This window comes from Mustelus asterias, chromosome 1, assembly GCF_964213995.1.
Source record: "Mustelus asterias chromosome 1, sMusAst1.hap1.1, whole genome shotgun sequence".
Lineage (NCBI taxonomy): Eukaryota > Metazoa > Chordata > Chondrichthyes > Carcharhiniformes > Triakidae > Mustelus > Mustelus asterias.
The window spans coordinates 90,983,004-90,999,510 of NC_135801.1; the positions used below are offsets into that span (position 1 = coordinate 90,983,004).

The 16,507-nt window shown below is 41.7% G+C and overlaps 1 protein-coding gene across 7 annotated transcripts in view; it reads right to left on the bottom strand.

Moving 5' to 3' along the window:
- Positions 1-993: 993 nt before the first annotated feature.
- lcorl (ligand dependent nuclear receptor corepressor-like) overlaps positions 994-16,507 on the bottom strand; it is a 130,830-nt gene continuing 115,316 nt past the window's right edge. For 6 of the 7 annotated variants that reach the window (XM_078215338.1, XM_078215330.1, XM_078215351.1 and 3 more), the window contains one exon: positions 994-2,214. In XM_078215338.1, the coding sequence (XP_078071464.1) occupies positions 2,201-2,214 (14 nt within the window). In that variant the 3' untranslated portion in view covers positions 994-2,200. The remainder of the gene's footprint in view (positions 2,215-16,507) is intronic. The other variant, XM_078215394.1, reaches the window with a different exon arrangement.

The following is a 16,507-nucleotide window of genomic DNA, read 5'->3' on the forward strand; positions in this document are numbered from 1 at the left end:
AAATGGGCTCTTAGGAAAGGCATTTGGGAGAATGTGAACTGCATCCCAACAAGGAGTCCAATATCCTTAAGAGTTGAGAAAAAGGTATTTGCTAAGATCTCTTAGAAGAACTCTGTTAAAATGGATGGCACTGAGAGTTTTTATGCCAGTAAATTGTTAAATATTAGGATACAGTGATTAGGTATTAATGGAAGTTTGATTGGGGAGCTTAGCTGGTTTCTGCTGCCCAAAGAACTGTTCGATTGCTGTTCAAAATTTATTAAATATTCTGTGCTGCAAATCAAATATACAATTTTGCTGAGAACATTAAATTGCATGAGACTCAAAATGTTCTATATAAAAAGTGATATAATTCAAAGATATTTACAAGATCAAGCAATTAAATAAGTGCACAAACAAACAGCATTTAATGGTGACATGCAAGTTAATGCATATAGTGCAAAAAATAGCAAGTGACAAGCATACTGTTAAAGGTAGTGGATCCAACAGACTTGAGTATAATAATCAAACACTGATACCTTCAAGATTGGATGTGGCTGGTCTGTTGCGTTGCACAGACAGATTTATGAAATCTATGTAAGATTTGTCTAAATCAATAAAAACATTTGCGAGCTCTGTTTTCACCTGGGATGGGAGGGCCATTTAATAAAGAGGAAAAAGCACTTGTGCAGCTAATGCCTAATGCACAAATGCCTATATTTCTAACTGAAAGGGTAAAATACAGGGTTGGCTTGACATGGAAGAAGGAGGCAATCTGCTTGGGTTCACAACATAGACTGAAACAAGAGTACTTAGGGATGGTCTTTTGATAGACAATATTGACTGGCTTTTTTGAAGAGTTTAGCCTTTAGTTATAAAAGTGTGGGCAGCAACTCAAAAACAAATAAGTAGCAATGTATTACTTAGAAAAGGATCCAGAGAAAAAAAAAACAAATCAGCAAATTAATTGAAGCTGGGAAGGTACAAGGTTATAAAGAATAGTAAACAAAAAAGGAAAGATAACGAAAGACTGATTTTTTTTTATTTCACCAAAAAACCCTAATTCAAGACAATCTGTACAATAACTTCAGACTTCAAAAGTACAATTACAGCTGATGGGCAGTGAATGAGCGAGATGCCCATGGCTATAAACATTAAAAAGATACCTCGTAGACAGATTCTGCTCTACAGGTAATCACATTCAGAATAGTAACATATTACCACAGGGCACTTATATCCAGACTAAGTAATCTGGAATCAAAGCACAAGTTTTATTTTCCCTGAGTTAAATGTCACTGAGGAAGAGTGCTTGACAAAACAGGTGTGTGTACTTGGGACCATAATGATATTATAATGGTAAGTTCTTTCAGGCCCTGTGACCAACTTATTGCTGGAGATTTACAACAAAATGGTGCAGGTACCAGAGTTTATACATAATTGTATCAATGGACCCCCCTCCCCAACAAAAGGTTTGGAATAGAGACTGTTTGAGGTAGTTTTACTCCTGCATCAAGAACTGTTTCCACAAAAGCACAATTTAAACTGTTTAAAACTTTGAAAATTCATCAAATCAGTTATTAAGGATACAAATTTATAACAAAGATTACAACATAGAATATACATAGAAAATGAGTAAAGTGTAATGTAAAATGAGTACAATAATTGAAGTGCCCTGGGTTCCAACATGGACAATGAAAATAAATCATGCTCCATTATTTCCCTTCCAAAAATGTCAAATAAATCGCTAATGCATTGTGACCTTCAACCATGCTGTGCTTGGTGCAAATAAAGTTCAAACAGAAAGGCTTATAAAAAAAAGGATGAACAGTTAAACAATTAATGCTTCTGTTGTAAAGTACATTGAGATCTAGTAGCAACCCAGAGGAATGTTAATCTGTAGATATTTAACAGGTTCTTGCAAGAGAGCAAAAACGAGAGTAAAAAGTTTTTTTTGTACAAGAAATTATTAGTGCAACCTCTGATATCTACAATATTGTTCACACAGCTTCAGGTTTTGGCTACAAAGCAGCAAATACAAAATATACTGCTACATACATTCAACCTGAATCAATAGGCTGAATATTAAGGCACTAATTAGATGCTGAGTGATAAGATAGCTTTCTTCTTAAAATTCTCAATTTATGGTATGATGTGCCAAGTCTTGGTAGCAATTGATGTATTGTTTAGTTTCAACCATCCATCGTTACGGTATGATCCTGCATCAACTTGAGTTTCCTATATGTAAAAATTAAAAAAATTAACATGCCAAAATATCTCTGTACATAAACTTTCCAATGCCATTCAAGCATTTCAATCCGAGCAAAGGGAAATTTTATTCTTCAAATGAAGTTTACTTTGTTTAATGTGGGCTGATCACAGAATCCTAAAGAGGAAATAAGGATTTTTTTATTGTACCGTGTTTTCCCTATACTCAGCAACCCATTTATGAAAAATTATACTATTGTTTCATTTGACCAAGAAAGCTAAAAGAGGTGACAAAAATGCAGACAAATAATTGTTTTTTCTGATGACCAATTATTTCCTGATAAATCATCAAATGCACCTTAGTGATGCAGGGTGTTTTTAATGGATCTAACAATTGATTATTTTTCTTTTGTTTTATCCCCCCAATATCTATTGATTTCCTTATAAAAAGTAGCTATGATGTTGATAAATGCCGGCTTATGGATAATTTAAGTGAGAGCCTGGACAGAGTATACAAGGGCACACATCACTCGGACTGATGACATGTAAACAAACGTAAGGTAATGTTTTTGGATGTTAGAAACATAAAACACATAGAATGAAGATGTATTGTTTTGATTGAGCTATTTTACTTGGGTCGTGATGACAGTTACAAAATTAACACGGCTCAATGAATTTAAAGACTGAACAACTTTTGTTCCCTACACAACACTAAAGATTCTGAACAGCTGTGCCAAGTGCAAAAGAAATTGGATAAATAAATGAATGGAAATAAAATTAAACGATATAGATGCAGATTGAGATAATTACATGCTCCACAGAGAAACATAGGGTGGGATTTTCTGGCCTCTTGTACCCCAAGGCCAGAGATTCACACGCTAGGTTAACAGACCTTTACATGGTCCGCCAAATTTTCTGTCCCACCCACTATGATTCCGTGGCAGTCGGGATGGGAAATTTCCAGCCACAGTATTGCAGGAGGCAATTAAGCACATCATACCTGTACCAGCTTTTTAAAATAGGCATCTAATTAGTCCTGCTCCCCTGCCCATTTTTATTTTTTAAATTTTCAAGTAGTTATCCAATTCTTTTGAAAGTTATCATTAAATCTATTGCCACCACTTTTTCAGGGAATGCATTTCAGATCATTCTGCATATATGATATCCCCCTAATGTCACCTCTGGCTCTTTTGCCAACTACCTTAAAGCCATGTTCTCTGGTTAACAACCCTTCTGCTTCTCCTCGTTCACTCCATCAAACCCCTTCATCATTTTCAACACCTGTATCAAATCTTCCCTCATGCTCTTCTTCTCCAAGGCCACATAAAAGGTTACTTACTACACAGGACAAACGCCAATGGTCTTGGGGATAATATATCAGCATGGATCGAGGAGTGGCTAACAGGAAAAGTCAAGATAAATGGATCATTTTCAGGTTGGCAAATTGTAACTAGTGGTGTGCTACAGGATCTGTGGTGGGGCATCAACTATTTTCGATTTATATTAATGACTTGGATGAAGGGACCAAGTGCACTGTAGCCAGATTTGCTGGCAGTGCAAAGATAGGGAGAAAAGCAAGTTGTGAGGAGGACACAAAGTCTGCAAATTGATAGATAGGTCCAGTGAGTGGGAAGAAAATGGCTATGGAAGGCCAGAATTCTCCAGTCTTGCATGCCCTGCTACCACTGTCAGCGAGAACGGAGAATTTAGTGCTCACTGAGACTGGAGAATCCCAGCCACGGGCGAGGTCAGAGAATTCCAGCTGCATTATAATCTGGGAAAATGTGAACTCACCCACTTTGGCAGCAAGAATAGAAAAGCCGTATATTATTTGAATGCAGAAAAACTCTATGGTACAGAGGGATCTGGGTGTCCTGGTACATGAATCACAAAAGGTTAGTGTGCAGGTACAGCAAGTGATTAGCATTAGGAAATAGATTTGGTTTTATGAAACATATTTGTTTTTGTGGGTATTAGGAATAAGATACAACTATAAGTGAGCTTATTTTTTTGTTTCTATATGGGTGTTAAGAAAAGAGCAAAAACTTCAGTTTAACCTTTGCCAGCATAGTAATGAAGGTTTTACGACCCTAAAGCAAACAGGGTATAAAAAGCTGGGCTGTTGCACAGCAACAAGAGACCCACATCAAGACGGCAAAAACGTCGAGTTCAGTTGGCACAAGATAACCAAGGAGGAAACACCAGTTCACTGAAACTGCTGGAGCAGAGACATGAGAGACTGCAGAGAATTGACCCCAAGCTAAACAGAAAGGTCCTTAAACCAGGGAATGAAGCAGAAGAAAGTTCCAGAAGTCCAGAAACAAAGAACAGGAATCTAGAAAAAAAAGGTTCTGTTCAGTAAAGAGGGAGGAATAGAGGAAGACTCCAAGTTAAAAAAAACAGGGCTGCAAGACGCAGACCTAGAACAACATCAGCTTGCAAGAATCCAGAGATCCAAGGTGACCAGAAGATTGGTGTAACCTTACAAACAGGCCTGTGAAGCAGTGGTGTTCTGTTGGCATAGCTGAGAGACCGTGTGGAAAGGAAACTGTGGCAATCTAGGGAAGGAACATCAGTAGGGGTTGAAACCTTCTTACTTGAAGGCATCCAGGAAAAGTGACATTTGGGAGAAGATTCCAAGACTTGATCTTCGGGAGTGGAGATTGGGAACCCTTGTGTGAAAGACAGACGTTCCAAGCAGCTCAATGTGACAAGCTTCTGGTGGGAATTGATGAGAAGCCCAGAGATGCTTTGGGTGGCATCCGTCACTTGATTTGAGTGTCTGACCACAGTTGCCAAGTAGTATATATAGACTGTGTACATTAGAGTACAAGATAGATTTCGTAACTTGTGTTATCCTTACAAATCTATATATATCTGTAAAGGTACAGTTTGGGTGTAGTGTATCATAATTAATCTTTTGTTTAATACATGTTTTGTACTTTTGTTAAAAGTTCATCAGCTGACTCCGTGATTGTTCCGTAGCTATCTTCCACATCTCTAAACAAAAAAACAATATAAATTATTGATGTCTCATCCAGAGTCACAGGGAGCATTAGAGAGACATCAAACTTTGAAAACAATGATGAGAGTGTATAATCAAGATTACACTCATGGTTGGGACAAAGGGATTCCATTTTTATTATTTGCCAATGGAGATGCCCCAAATTATTTTACGATATGGAGTCCTTTTTAATTCATTTCTGGACATGAAGTTAGAGGACTACTGAAATGAATAGAAGAAAAGTTATTAAGAAATCACTTTTGGACTAGGTATCGAATTTCAGAGAAAGACTGAATGGGTCTTCTGAAGTGGCAAGGAAGCATTTAAAGATAGCACAGCAGGGAATGAAAGCAAAGGCTGATGGGAGAGCACAGACTCATAGGGAGGGATTTTAGGCCTCGCTCGTCCCGAATTCGTAAAATCCCACTTGAGGTCAACGGAACTTTCCGCTCCGATTCCCGTGGCGGGTTGGAAGGTAATATTCCGGCCATAGTTTTGTCGCAGGGGAGAAAGTGCTAGTGTTTGCCACCTGTGTTGAGTGAATCATTGAAAGCCTGATTTAGTGGATCATATCAGATATATGAAAACAAAAACAGCAAGAAGTAAATTATCGGGTACGCACATCAGATACATGTAAATCTTAGAGTATGTCATGTTAACATGCTTAAGAGGTACCACGAAAGAAGAGATGAGGACAAGCATGAGGTCTTGGTGGTAATGAGGGAGAAGAGGAAGGGTTAAATTCTGAGAGTGACTTTCCTCTAATTAATTTGGATAATGAGGAAATATTAGGAAATTTAAACAACTGGTTAAGTTATCTTCCAGTTAAGAGCTCGAAGAAAATTGGAAGAGTTGATGCAGTCTTATAAATGTATTTGTTGGAATAAGTTAGGTAGAATGGAGATAGGGATGCATGATGTAGTAGATGTGGGGGCACAGTTCCAATAAAGCAACATTCATATAGGTTAAATCCAGAAAAGTTATCACAAGTACAGAAGAAAGTTGAATATATGCTCCAAAATTACATTGAATTCTAATGATTGGCATTCACCTATCGCAATGGTGTCGAAGCGAGATGAAACACAGACTGTGTGATTTTCCAAAAAAAAAGTAGTGCCCAACAGGTGGGAAAATGGGAGTTTTCCCGCCCATTATTTGGGCGAGCTTAGTGAAATGAATTTACGGCATTCTGCGCAACACAGAGGTCAGACGATTCACGTCGGTCGGGGGGGGGGGGGGTGTGTGGCGGGGGCCTAATCATACTAGAGAGGCTGGCATCAGATTGCTGAGGGGGAGGGGGGGGGGCACTGCACTCGCGCCAATCTCCGAGTATACTGCCATACTCCACCCCCCCCCCCCCCACATCACCGGCTCCTCCACCCTGATGGCCAGCCCCACCACCAGCCTCCACCCCACCATACAGAGCTCCCCCTTTCCCTCCTGTCCTACCGACTCATCCACTGGGTCTGACTCTGCCTCCCCATGAGGCCCCACCCTCTTGGTGTTGCCCGATGCCTGCTGGACATTGCCAGTGTAAGGCTGGCACCACCTAACAGGCACCCACCACTCCCAATCACCCAGGGTCCCTCAATGGCCTCCAGTCCCACCAAGGCCATCACACATGGTCCCTGTTGCTGGGGACCATATGTGATCATGGCTGGTGTGCACCTCTATCAACAATCGGAAACACTAGTGAGCCCGGACGATACGGTCCCGGGCTTGCTAAACAGATTGAAATTTGCACATTGTAATCAGCCTCGCACTGTTCCCCGACGTGAGGCTGATTACACTGAAAAAAATTGCGACCAGCCAGATGCCAGTTGCAATTCCTGTTTTTGGCCTCCTGCTGACATTTCCCACCCCGTTACACTACTCAACCAGCGTAGAGGGGCAGGAAAATCGCACCCTTTGCGTGGACTACAGGAAAGTGAATGTCGTCACCAAGAGAGATTCAATTCCTATACCATGGTTGGAGGCTCGCATTGAACGAGTTGGAACAGTCCAAATTGATCACAAATGGATTTGCTAAAGGGATACTGGCAAGTACCTTTGTCCAAGAGAGCAAAGGAAATCTCAGCATTTGTGATGCCAAATGGACTTTATGAATTTAAAATAATGCTGTTCAGGATGAAGAACGTACCCATAATATTTCATAGACTGGGGGGGGGGGGGGGGGGGGGGGGGGAAGGGCGGCGGCCTTGGGCACTCAAGGGAAGAAGCACCAGTCAGACACCTGAGGGGGCATCCAAGGATGTCTTGAAGCTCCAGATCCCCTCTGCCTGTGACCCCATCAACTCCAGGTCAGGCTTAGGATGGCTGCTAAGTCATCTCAGACAACAAGGTATAGCAATCAGCATTCACCTCGCTGCTCATGTCGGTGCTGTACCTGGACATAGCATTAGAGTTAGGAAACTTACATTTTGAATGCACAATGCAGGCATGGGAGTTCATTCACTGCATAATAATCTTCACTTGTAAATATATTTTGCAGTTATCTATCTCCAAGTCTAAGGTATTCAATGGCTAATCGATATAATACAAGTTCCCGCATTCATTCAAGGTTCCAAAATGACTTCTCCGCTCCACCCCAATTATCTCCCATTTGGACCTCAGTTCCATTAACTTTCACTCACTTAGTGATTAGCTTTTTTTCACATCTGTGACATGAACAAAAGCACATCATGTGTGAAAATGATGGCAGGACAATACATGTGACCCTTGGATCTCAGCTTGACATAATTTGGCTTCATGAGAACTATTTCTCAAAGTTAGTGAAATATCCCGATGCTGTCACATTGAAGTCTCTAGTTTGAGGATGTAACAAGCATTTGTCATGACCAATGTTAAGGGTCTTTTCTCCCAGTGTACTTGAGTTTTTTGGGAAAAGTAGTGTTCATCATTGAGCACCATGGGCTTTCATGCCTCCCATCTCTGCATTTAAGGCTGAATGTTATTCCTTTCTTTGTTCAAATTCTTCCCATGCATGACACTGACTGATTGAAGTAGGTTCCAATCAATGACATTTGAAACATCTGTTAGAGGGGAATGAGTATGTAATGTCAAGAGGTGTTTTGCTCATCCTGGTGAAGCCATATACTTACCTGTGAGAACTTTGCTCTTGAATAGCTGCTTGCTAATGCTGCATGGAATCCTTCTGTAAATCCACAGTATGCAATGAATTCCATACTGATTTGTATGAGTGTGCACTCAATGACTTAGGGTGGATAGAAAGGAATAGCCTTTGTGACATGGACAATGGTGAGGATTGTAATACTATGAAAGTGACTCAGCAGGATTTACAAAGGGAAGAAATTGTCACTCTCTGCTGTGTCAATAATGACTAGGCCATGTCTCTCCCAAATGCCAAGGCAATGCAGGACATAGACTTGGCAGGTTTCTGCGAATGCAGAGTCATCGGTGTTTGTAAATAATCAATCAATGGCTTCTCGGCTTTTTGGCTAAGATCAAGTGTTGTTTTGGTATTCTGGTCTTGGTTGAAGTTTTAGGTTACATGGAGGCTTCATTTGAAGCCATTTTTTAAAGCAGCATCTCGGCCTTTTGGCTAAGATGCAAATGAGATCAAGTCTTGGAGGAGGTGCAATGCCTGCTCCAATCAGCTTGGATCATGGAGATCAAGCCCAAGACAGGAAGAGGCTTGCCTGTCTTGTCAACTTAGATCTGAAATGTCTGACTTGCTGAGACTTTGATTAGATTGAATTGGATATAAACAAAAAAAAATTCAATCGATGGCCCTGCCTACCCACTCACTGTGAAATGCAAATATAACTCTCAGCTTTGGATTCATACCGTAGTTCACTGCCTCCTGTTGTCTGAAGGCATCTTGGGGCTCAGTAGCAAGATGTTATCTCTAGATTATTTATGCATGGGAGCTGTCTGAATGTTGCTCCCTTTTGAGACGGCCAAACGCAAAACATCGACTAATTTTTTTCCTGTTAGCACTGCCTTGCTAAGCTTCAGTCATACTGGAAATAAGTTCATCCATTTTTGTAATAGCATTTCAGCCCCTTGAAGGCTACCATGCCCACTGGTTTGTTGGTGCCATGATTGAAAGGACTGCACTAGATGTAGTTGTTTAAGAAGGTTAATCTGGTGGAGTGCTTATCACATTCCACAGTGACCACATGTCCTCTAAACCAATGGTTCCCAACCTTTTATATGTCATGGCCCACCTCTATACTAAGAAAGAATTTTGATGCACACCTCTTATTTTCTGTCTTCTCCCCTTACTGTGAACTTCGTTTTTAACTTCTCCCTGTCCTTTTGCCTGATTTTTAAAAAACCTCTCCATCTCTTCGCTTCATCCAGGGTTTTTGTGTCCTTTTGCATTTTCACATTTTGTGCATGCACGCCTTCAGCTCCAAGGTCAGGTACATTAGCCTGATGAACATAAAAATTCTAAACCACACATGACTCTTTCCCAGCTGGCACATGTGTGGGAGGCCCAAGATTTGTCGGATCTTGTGAGATGTCAAGCACAGAGCTGAAGACAAAGGTTAGTTTTAGTTTTGAATTAGTCATGAATTTTGAATCTTTTTTCACACCACTTTGGAGGGGGGGGGGTTTCTTCATGCACACTAGGGGCACACTTGTTGGGAACCACTGCCCTAGGCTATTGCACCTTCCAAGGATGATCCCATTGTTAGGAATTAAGGTGTCTTACATTGCTTCCATGATCATTGTGAGATGATATGTTCACGCCGACAATGAAGGGTTTGTTGCATCGAAGCCTCAAGAGAATTGCTCCCTGGATACCTAGCACAAATAAGCTGGCTCTGCTCTCTGTGATCAGAAATGAGTTGGACATGGAGTGTGAAATCCTTTTCTACTCATGAATCTCTCAGGCTGCTGCCAGGGAACTCTCAAAGCCACATATTGCTGGTGTTCTGCACTTGCAAGAAGCCTGAAATTGCAGTGAATTCCACAGCTCTGGCAGCCTGGCTTGCTTCATCTATGCAGAACTGTAAATAATGGTAAGCTTTACTGAAAAGGGCATCTGTCAACTCCCTTATGTAGTTGTGTATCACCAACGGTCCCCAGTGGAGCCTGGAAGGACCTGCTGGCAAAGAAATTCAGTGCAGCAGTAACCTTCAGAGCAGCCAGCAGTAGATGCCCTCCCATGTCCACGCTGCGCAAGTTCCTCAAATACGAGCCACCATAAGCAAAGATGTCTGCGGCATTGTCTTTCACTCATCTCCACGTATAAGCGTCTTCTGTAGATCCTTGGTCACACCAAATGTCTTTGTGGATTTGGCCACCCCTTGTCAGCATCTCAGCCTTCTTGGGGCTCTGCTGGCTCTTTTTCTCAGTACAATTGTCTTTCTACAGCAGTGCCAATTGGCAACTGTCACGTCGTCTCATCATAGCTATCAAAAAGGCAGTGATGCCTGCAGCCTGCATTGCCTATTCCTTCTTGTATCTGTGAAGTGATAAATTAAGCAATCAATGATAGTTCCTGTTGAACAGACTCCCTCCCTATACAAGGCACGAATGTAGCCTCTAATCCTCGACTTCCCCTCAATCTGTACAGGGCATACCAAGGTCACCCCTTGCAAGATGAGGTCATCCTGAAGGATGGCAGGTGGCCGAGCTTTCCCAAGCTGATTGTACATTCACAAGGAGGTTCTAAATTAGGGTCAAAGGACCCATGTCCTCTGACCCAAACTCAGGCCTCTGCTGGTTGTCCTCTAGTAGCCGTAACAATAACCATCAATACCCAATTCTTGCACCTAAGTCTTCATTGCAAGCATGGTGCCTTCTTACTGGAAAGATGGCTTGTAGAGTTCCTACTGCTGCCGTGCAGCAGCTATGGTCCTTTATTTTTTGACCCTACATCCATTCTGACATGCTTCTGGAAGGATCAGGCGACAATGCATATGCACTGTGGCACCAAACCTTAATGGATTCTAGGCCAAATCTGCACAATTAGTCAAGGATCCAAGCTCGTTCACTGTACATTAGGTCCTCGAGTCCAGTACTCAGCTGAACCATGCTCTCCATGGTATGAGCTGGAAATTTATAGGGTGCTCTTTCAATAGGCCAAAAATTGCTGAAATCCTCCCACAAGCCCAGACACCCCATCCTATGCAATTTTCTTCTGCATTTTTCAAACTGTCATTCTTTGGTGAAATCGAAAATGCTGCTGCTGACCTTCACGCAGGAGACCAACTTCCAATCTCCCCCATCACCAACCAACCTCTTCCCTCCATAATCATTGCCTCCTAATTCCCCTTCCTCCTATCACTTTCCAGCCTCACCATAATCCCTGCTCCCATTATTGTCCATGTGGATATTCCTGCTCTCCCCCTGAACAGTTTCATGTTGATGCCCCCTTGCCCTTTGTTGACCTGACCTCTCCCCTTCGAAGCCACATGCACACTAACTGCTCCCCCTCCCCTGGAGACCACCTAATACCCCCACACCCCCCCACGACTTTTCAGTTACTGACTTCTGTTGTTGTATCCTCTGCTTCACAATGAGAACCCCTTCAGGACTAAATTCCTTAAGTGACTAACCACGCCCTGCACACCATACCATGCATGATCATCACTGTTGTCTCGTCAATCCGACCCCAACAGCATGGTCTCAACCACAGAAGACTCTTCAACACTCCCCTGACAGCATGGTCTCAGCTCTTCAATATGCCAACAGCAAGGCCTCAGCTCTAGGATGTCTCTGAATCTCCCTTGGGCAGTCTTATAACTATTGCCCCAGGATAGTCTTTCACTGCTCCACTCTCCTTGTGTTCCTTGACCCCCAACCTCTAGCTCTGCCCGTCTCCCCCCTCTGTTGTCATGTTACTGCCGCTTGTTCTGCCGTCATCCCCATCCCTCATGTTCCCCACCCACCCACTGACCCCCGCACACTCCCAGTCCTGCTTCAGTCTTACCCCTCCCTTCTGTTCTCTTCTCTCGTGCCCAGCCTTAGCACGGCTTGTGCTGTAGGCACCTGCTATCTCATGGCAATGCTCTTAAAGGAAGGTGAAACCAGCATCTACTGAATTCCAAGAAGAAGTGAAGCTTGGTGGTGCTTAACAATTATCTACAGTTGTAAAAAAATACCATCTTAATTATCTGCTGGCAGAGCACTTAATTTAGAGAGGGAACATAATTCCAGCGAGGTGGCCTTCCAATGCACATGCAAGAGATGCAAATGTGGTACCTGATACTGGTCGTTAAATTTCTCCCTGACCCGAGTTGGGAGAACAACATTCCAAGCTAATTTTCCACTGATGGAAAACTGACTTTTTCCATTAGACAAACTTAATGCCTCTCCCCACCACTGAAACAACAGAAAATTCTTCCCTATATCTTCAGCATTGCAGCGAGTTTGAGTTTTGTACTCCTTTCATATCATGGGACTAGAGCTAATTTGTACTTGAACCAGTTTTACTTGCCAATCCTTGATTCCAATCAATCTGGGGTAGATTCCTTTACAAATCACTGAAATCAGCTCTCCTCCAGTTCAGTATTTTCATAGAAACCAATGATATTATGATCACTGTTCCCCAAATGCGCTCTCACTGAAACACATACCACTTGATTCCCTAGAACTAGATTTAACACTGCTTCCTTCTTTGGTCTGGAAATATATCAAAAGTTCCATATACATGTCAGGGATTCTCTCCCCCTTTGCCTTTACACTGTTATTTTTCTAATCTATATTAGGATAATTGAAGTCCCACATTGGCACCACATACAAAATTTATTTTACCTTTCTTCAATTTACTGCTAGCGTAGTCCCCTTCTGTGCATCTTGTATCTTCTCTCTAATATTTTATTATGGTGCCCCTCCCCATGCAAAATTAGTTTAAGCACTCTCCCACATCTAATTTTCCTTCAAGAATATTGGTTCCAGTCCAGCCGAAGTGCTACCAGTCCATTTTCTACAGGCCACTCCTACCCTTAAACAGGAGAGTAGTACATTGTTTATTGGTGGGGTGGGGAATTGGGGAATCAAAGTTTAATGTCATAACGGAGGTAATTTTATTCAATTATCTTTACAGGTGGAGTGTTCGAAGAATCATACAGCACAGAAGGAAGACATTCGTCCATTAATGCCACCCATTTATAATCAATCCCATTCCTTGTTCTTTTCCCATTGCTCTGTAAAAATTACCTTTTTATTAAAAGTCAAAGGAATCCATACCTCTTGTTTACATAAAGGCAAAGAAGATCGTTAAAATAAACACATATTTGAATATATCGTTCTGAATTTGAACAAATTCAATAGAATTCACATTCAAAAATCATGTCTAGCAATGAACATAAGCAAACAGAATGAACATTCTTGAATAGTTGCCACAAAATACTCAAATTTGAGTGAATGTTAATTGCATCATGCAAGTATTTTATGAATTCAGACTTTATTACCATAAAACAGTCAGATGTGGCTCAAAAGTTCATATATATATTATATATAATGTATATATAAATGAATAAAAAAGGTTATCATTGGCTGCAGCCTCCTGAGTTCCAAATTACACTTGAGATTTTATCTCAACATAATTTTCTGTAGATGGAAAGCCATACTAACTAACTGAAGATAATACATTTGCCACCCATCCTGGCATGTTTAATGCTGCAATAATTAACTCACTAGGTATGTGGCCAATGTCTGCTCATATAGGATGTCTCGTTATTGAACCTACAACAGTAGTAAAGTTAATCTGGGTTGAGAGTTTGTGAACAAAATTTATTCAATCACAAGACCATTGGGATAGCTGAATAAATACGTAGTCATTTGTCCACCTGGAATGTTGAACGCAAGTTCTAGTTTGTCCCATTTTGCTCCTCCAATACAAGCTCTTTATCTTTTCATTTAATAAAGGTGTTTGTGTTGATCAAGCTAGGGGCTGTTAGTGTTGAGGAATAGAGCAGGCTATTTAGCCCTTCAAGTCTGTTCCAACATTCAATTATGGCTGATGTGCTCCATATGCACAATGCTTTGAATCTCAGTTTTAAAATTAACAGATCAATTATCAATTGGCAAAAACGTTTCAAACTTCCACCCTCCTTTGCATGAAGTGTTTCTTAATTTCACTCCTGAAAGATCTGGCTCTAGTTTTGAGACTATGCCCTCTTAGTCCAATTAGCAGAAACAGTTTCTTCCAATCTACCCTATTTGTACAGCTCAATATCTGAACTTCCATCAAATCACCCCACAGCCCTTCTAAATTCCATGGAGTGCAATCCTAGTTTGTTGAATCTCTCCTCATATCTAGACTCTTAAAGGTTATGCTATCATTATAATAAATCTATGCTACACTCCCTTCCTCTGTTCCTCTGTTTAAGAATGGCGAATGTTGTTCCTCTGTTTAAGAAAGGGAATAGAAATGACCCTGGTAATTATAGACCGGTTAGTCTTACTTCGGTGGTTGGTAAATTGATGGAAAGGGTCCTTAGGGATGGGATTTACGACCATTTAGAAAGATGCGGATTAATCCGAGATAGTCAGCACGGATTCGTGAAGGGCAAGTCGTGCCTCACAAATTTGATAGAATTTTTTGAGGAGGTAACGAAGTGTGTTGATGAAGGTAGGGCAGTTGATGTCATATACATGGATTTTAGTAAGGCGTTTGATAAGGTCCCCCATGGTCGGCTTATGATGAAAGTGAGGAGGTGTGGGATAGAGGGAAAGTTGGCCGATTGGATAGGTAACTGGCTGTCTGACCGAAGACAGAGGGTGGTGGTCGATGGAAAATTTTCGGATTGGAGGCAGGTTGCTAGCGGTGTGCCGCAGGGATCAGTGCTTGGTCCTCTGCTCTTTGTGATTTTTATTAATGACTTAGAGGAGGGGGCTGAAGGGTGGATCAGTAAATTTGCTGATGACACCAAGATTGGTGGAGTAGTGGATGAGGTGGAGGGCTGTTGTAGGCTGCAAAGAGACATAGATAGGATGCAAAGCTGGGCTGAAAAATGGCAAATGGAGTTTAACCCTGATAAATGTGAGGTGATTCATTTTGGTAGGACAAATTTAAATGTGGATTACAGGGTCAAAGGTAGGGTTCTGAAGACTGTGGAGGAACAGAGAGATCTTGGGGTCCATATCCACAGATCTCTAAAGGTTGCCAGTCGAGTGGATAGAGCTGTGAAGAAGGCCTATAGTGTGTTAGCTTTTATTAACAGGGGGTTGGAGTTTAAGAGCCGTGGGGTTATGCTGCAACTGTACAGGACCTTGGTGAGACCACATTTGGAATATTGGGTGCAGTTCTGGTCACCTCACTATAAGAAGGATGTGGAAGCGCTGGAAAGAGTGCAGAGGAGATTTACCAGGATGCTGCCTGGTTTGGAGGGTAGGTCATATGAGGAAAGGTTGAGGGAGCTAGGGCTGTTCTCTCTGGAGCGGAGGAGGCTGAGGGGAGACTTAATAGAGGTGTATAAAATGATGAAGGGGATAGATAGAGTGAACGTTCAAAGACTATTTCCTCGGGTGGATGGAGCTATTACAAGGGGGCATAACTATAGGGTTCGTGGTGGGAGATACAGGACGGATATCAGAGGTAGGTTCTTTACGCAGAGAGTGGTTGGGGTGTGGAATGGACTGCCTGCAGTGATAGTGGAGTCAGACACTTTAGAAACATTTAAGCGGTTATTGGATAGGCACATGGAGCACACCAGGATGATAGGGAGTGGGATAGCTTGATCTTGGTTTCAGATAAAGCTCGGCACAACATCGTGGGCCGAAGGGCCTGTTCTGTGCTGTACTGTTCTATGTTCTATGTTCCCTCCAAGGTCAATATATCCTAAAGTGCCCAGAACTGCTCACAAGGCAGGGCTGTGTATAGCTGAAGCAAGGCTTCTACTTCCTTGTATTCTATTTCAGGCACCCAGTGGTGACATGCAGCAGAGTAGGTTAGGTATAATACAGCCAGATGTATAATAATGCTACCTCCACTCTGCTCATAAAAAAGGTACCAAATCCTCAAATTCAGAAAAACATCCATTTTGCAACAATCTGAATAATTTTGTGTTTGCTGCACTGCCAACCTGTAATCTTAATGCTACAGTCAATTAATGTCAGTTTTGTGCTGCTGACCCATGTCCTTTAGGAACTGGATTTAGATTGTCCAAACTCACTGATCCAGAAATCAGTCATCTTTCTTGCAAAAATGAGCAGGATTTTAACCCAAAAGTGAAGTTATGTCCAATTCACTCCAGTCCAGTCTTGGTAGCAAAATGATGTATTTTATCATCTGACAGTGAATTTAATAGAAGTTTTAGTGGCCTGAGATTATCAAGATACAAATGGACATAGCTTCATTGGTCCGACTTGCCATTACACAACAATGCAATCATTCTG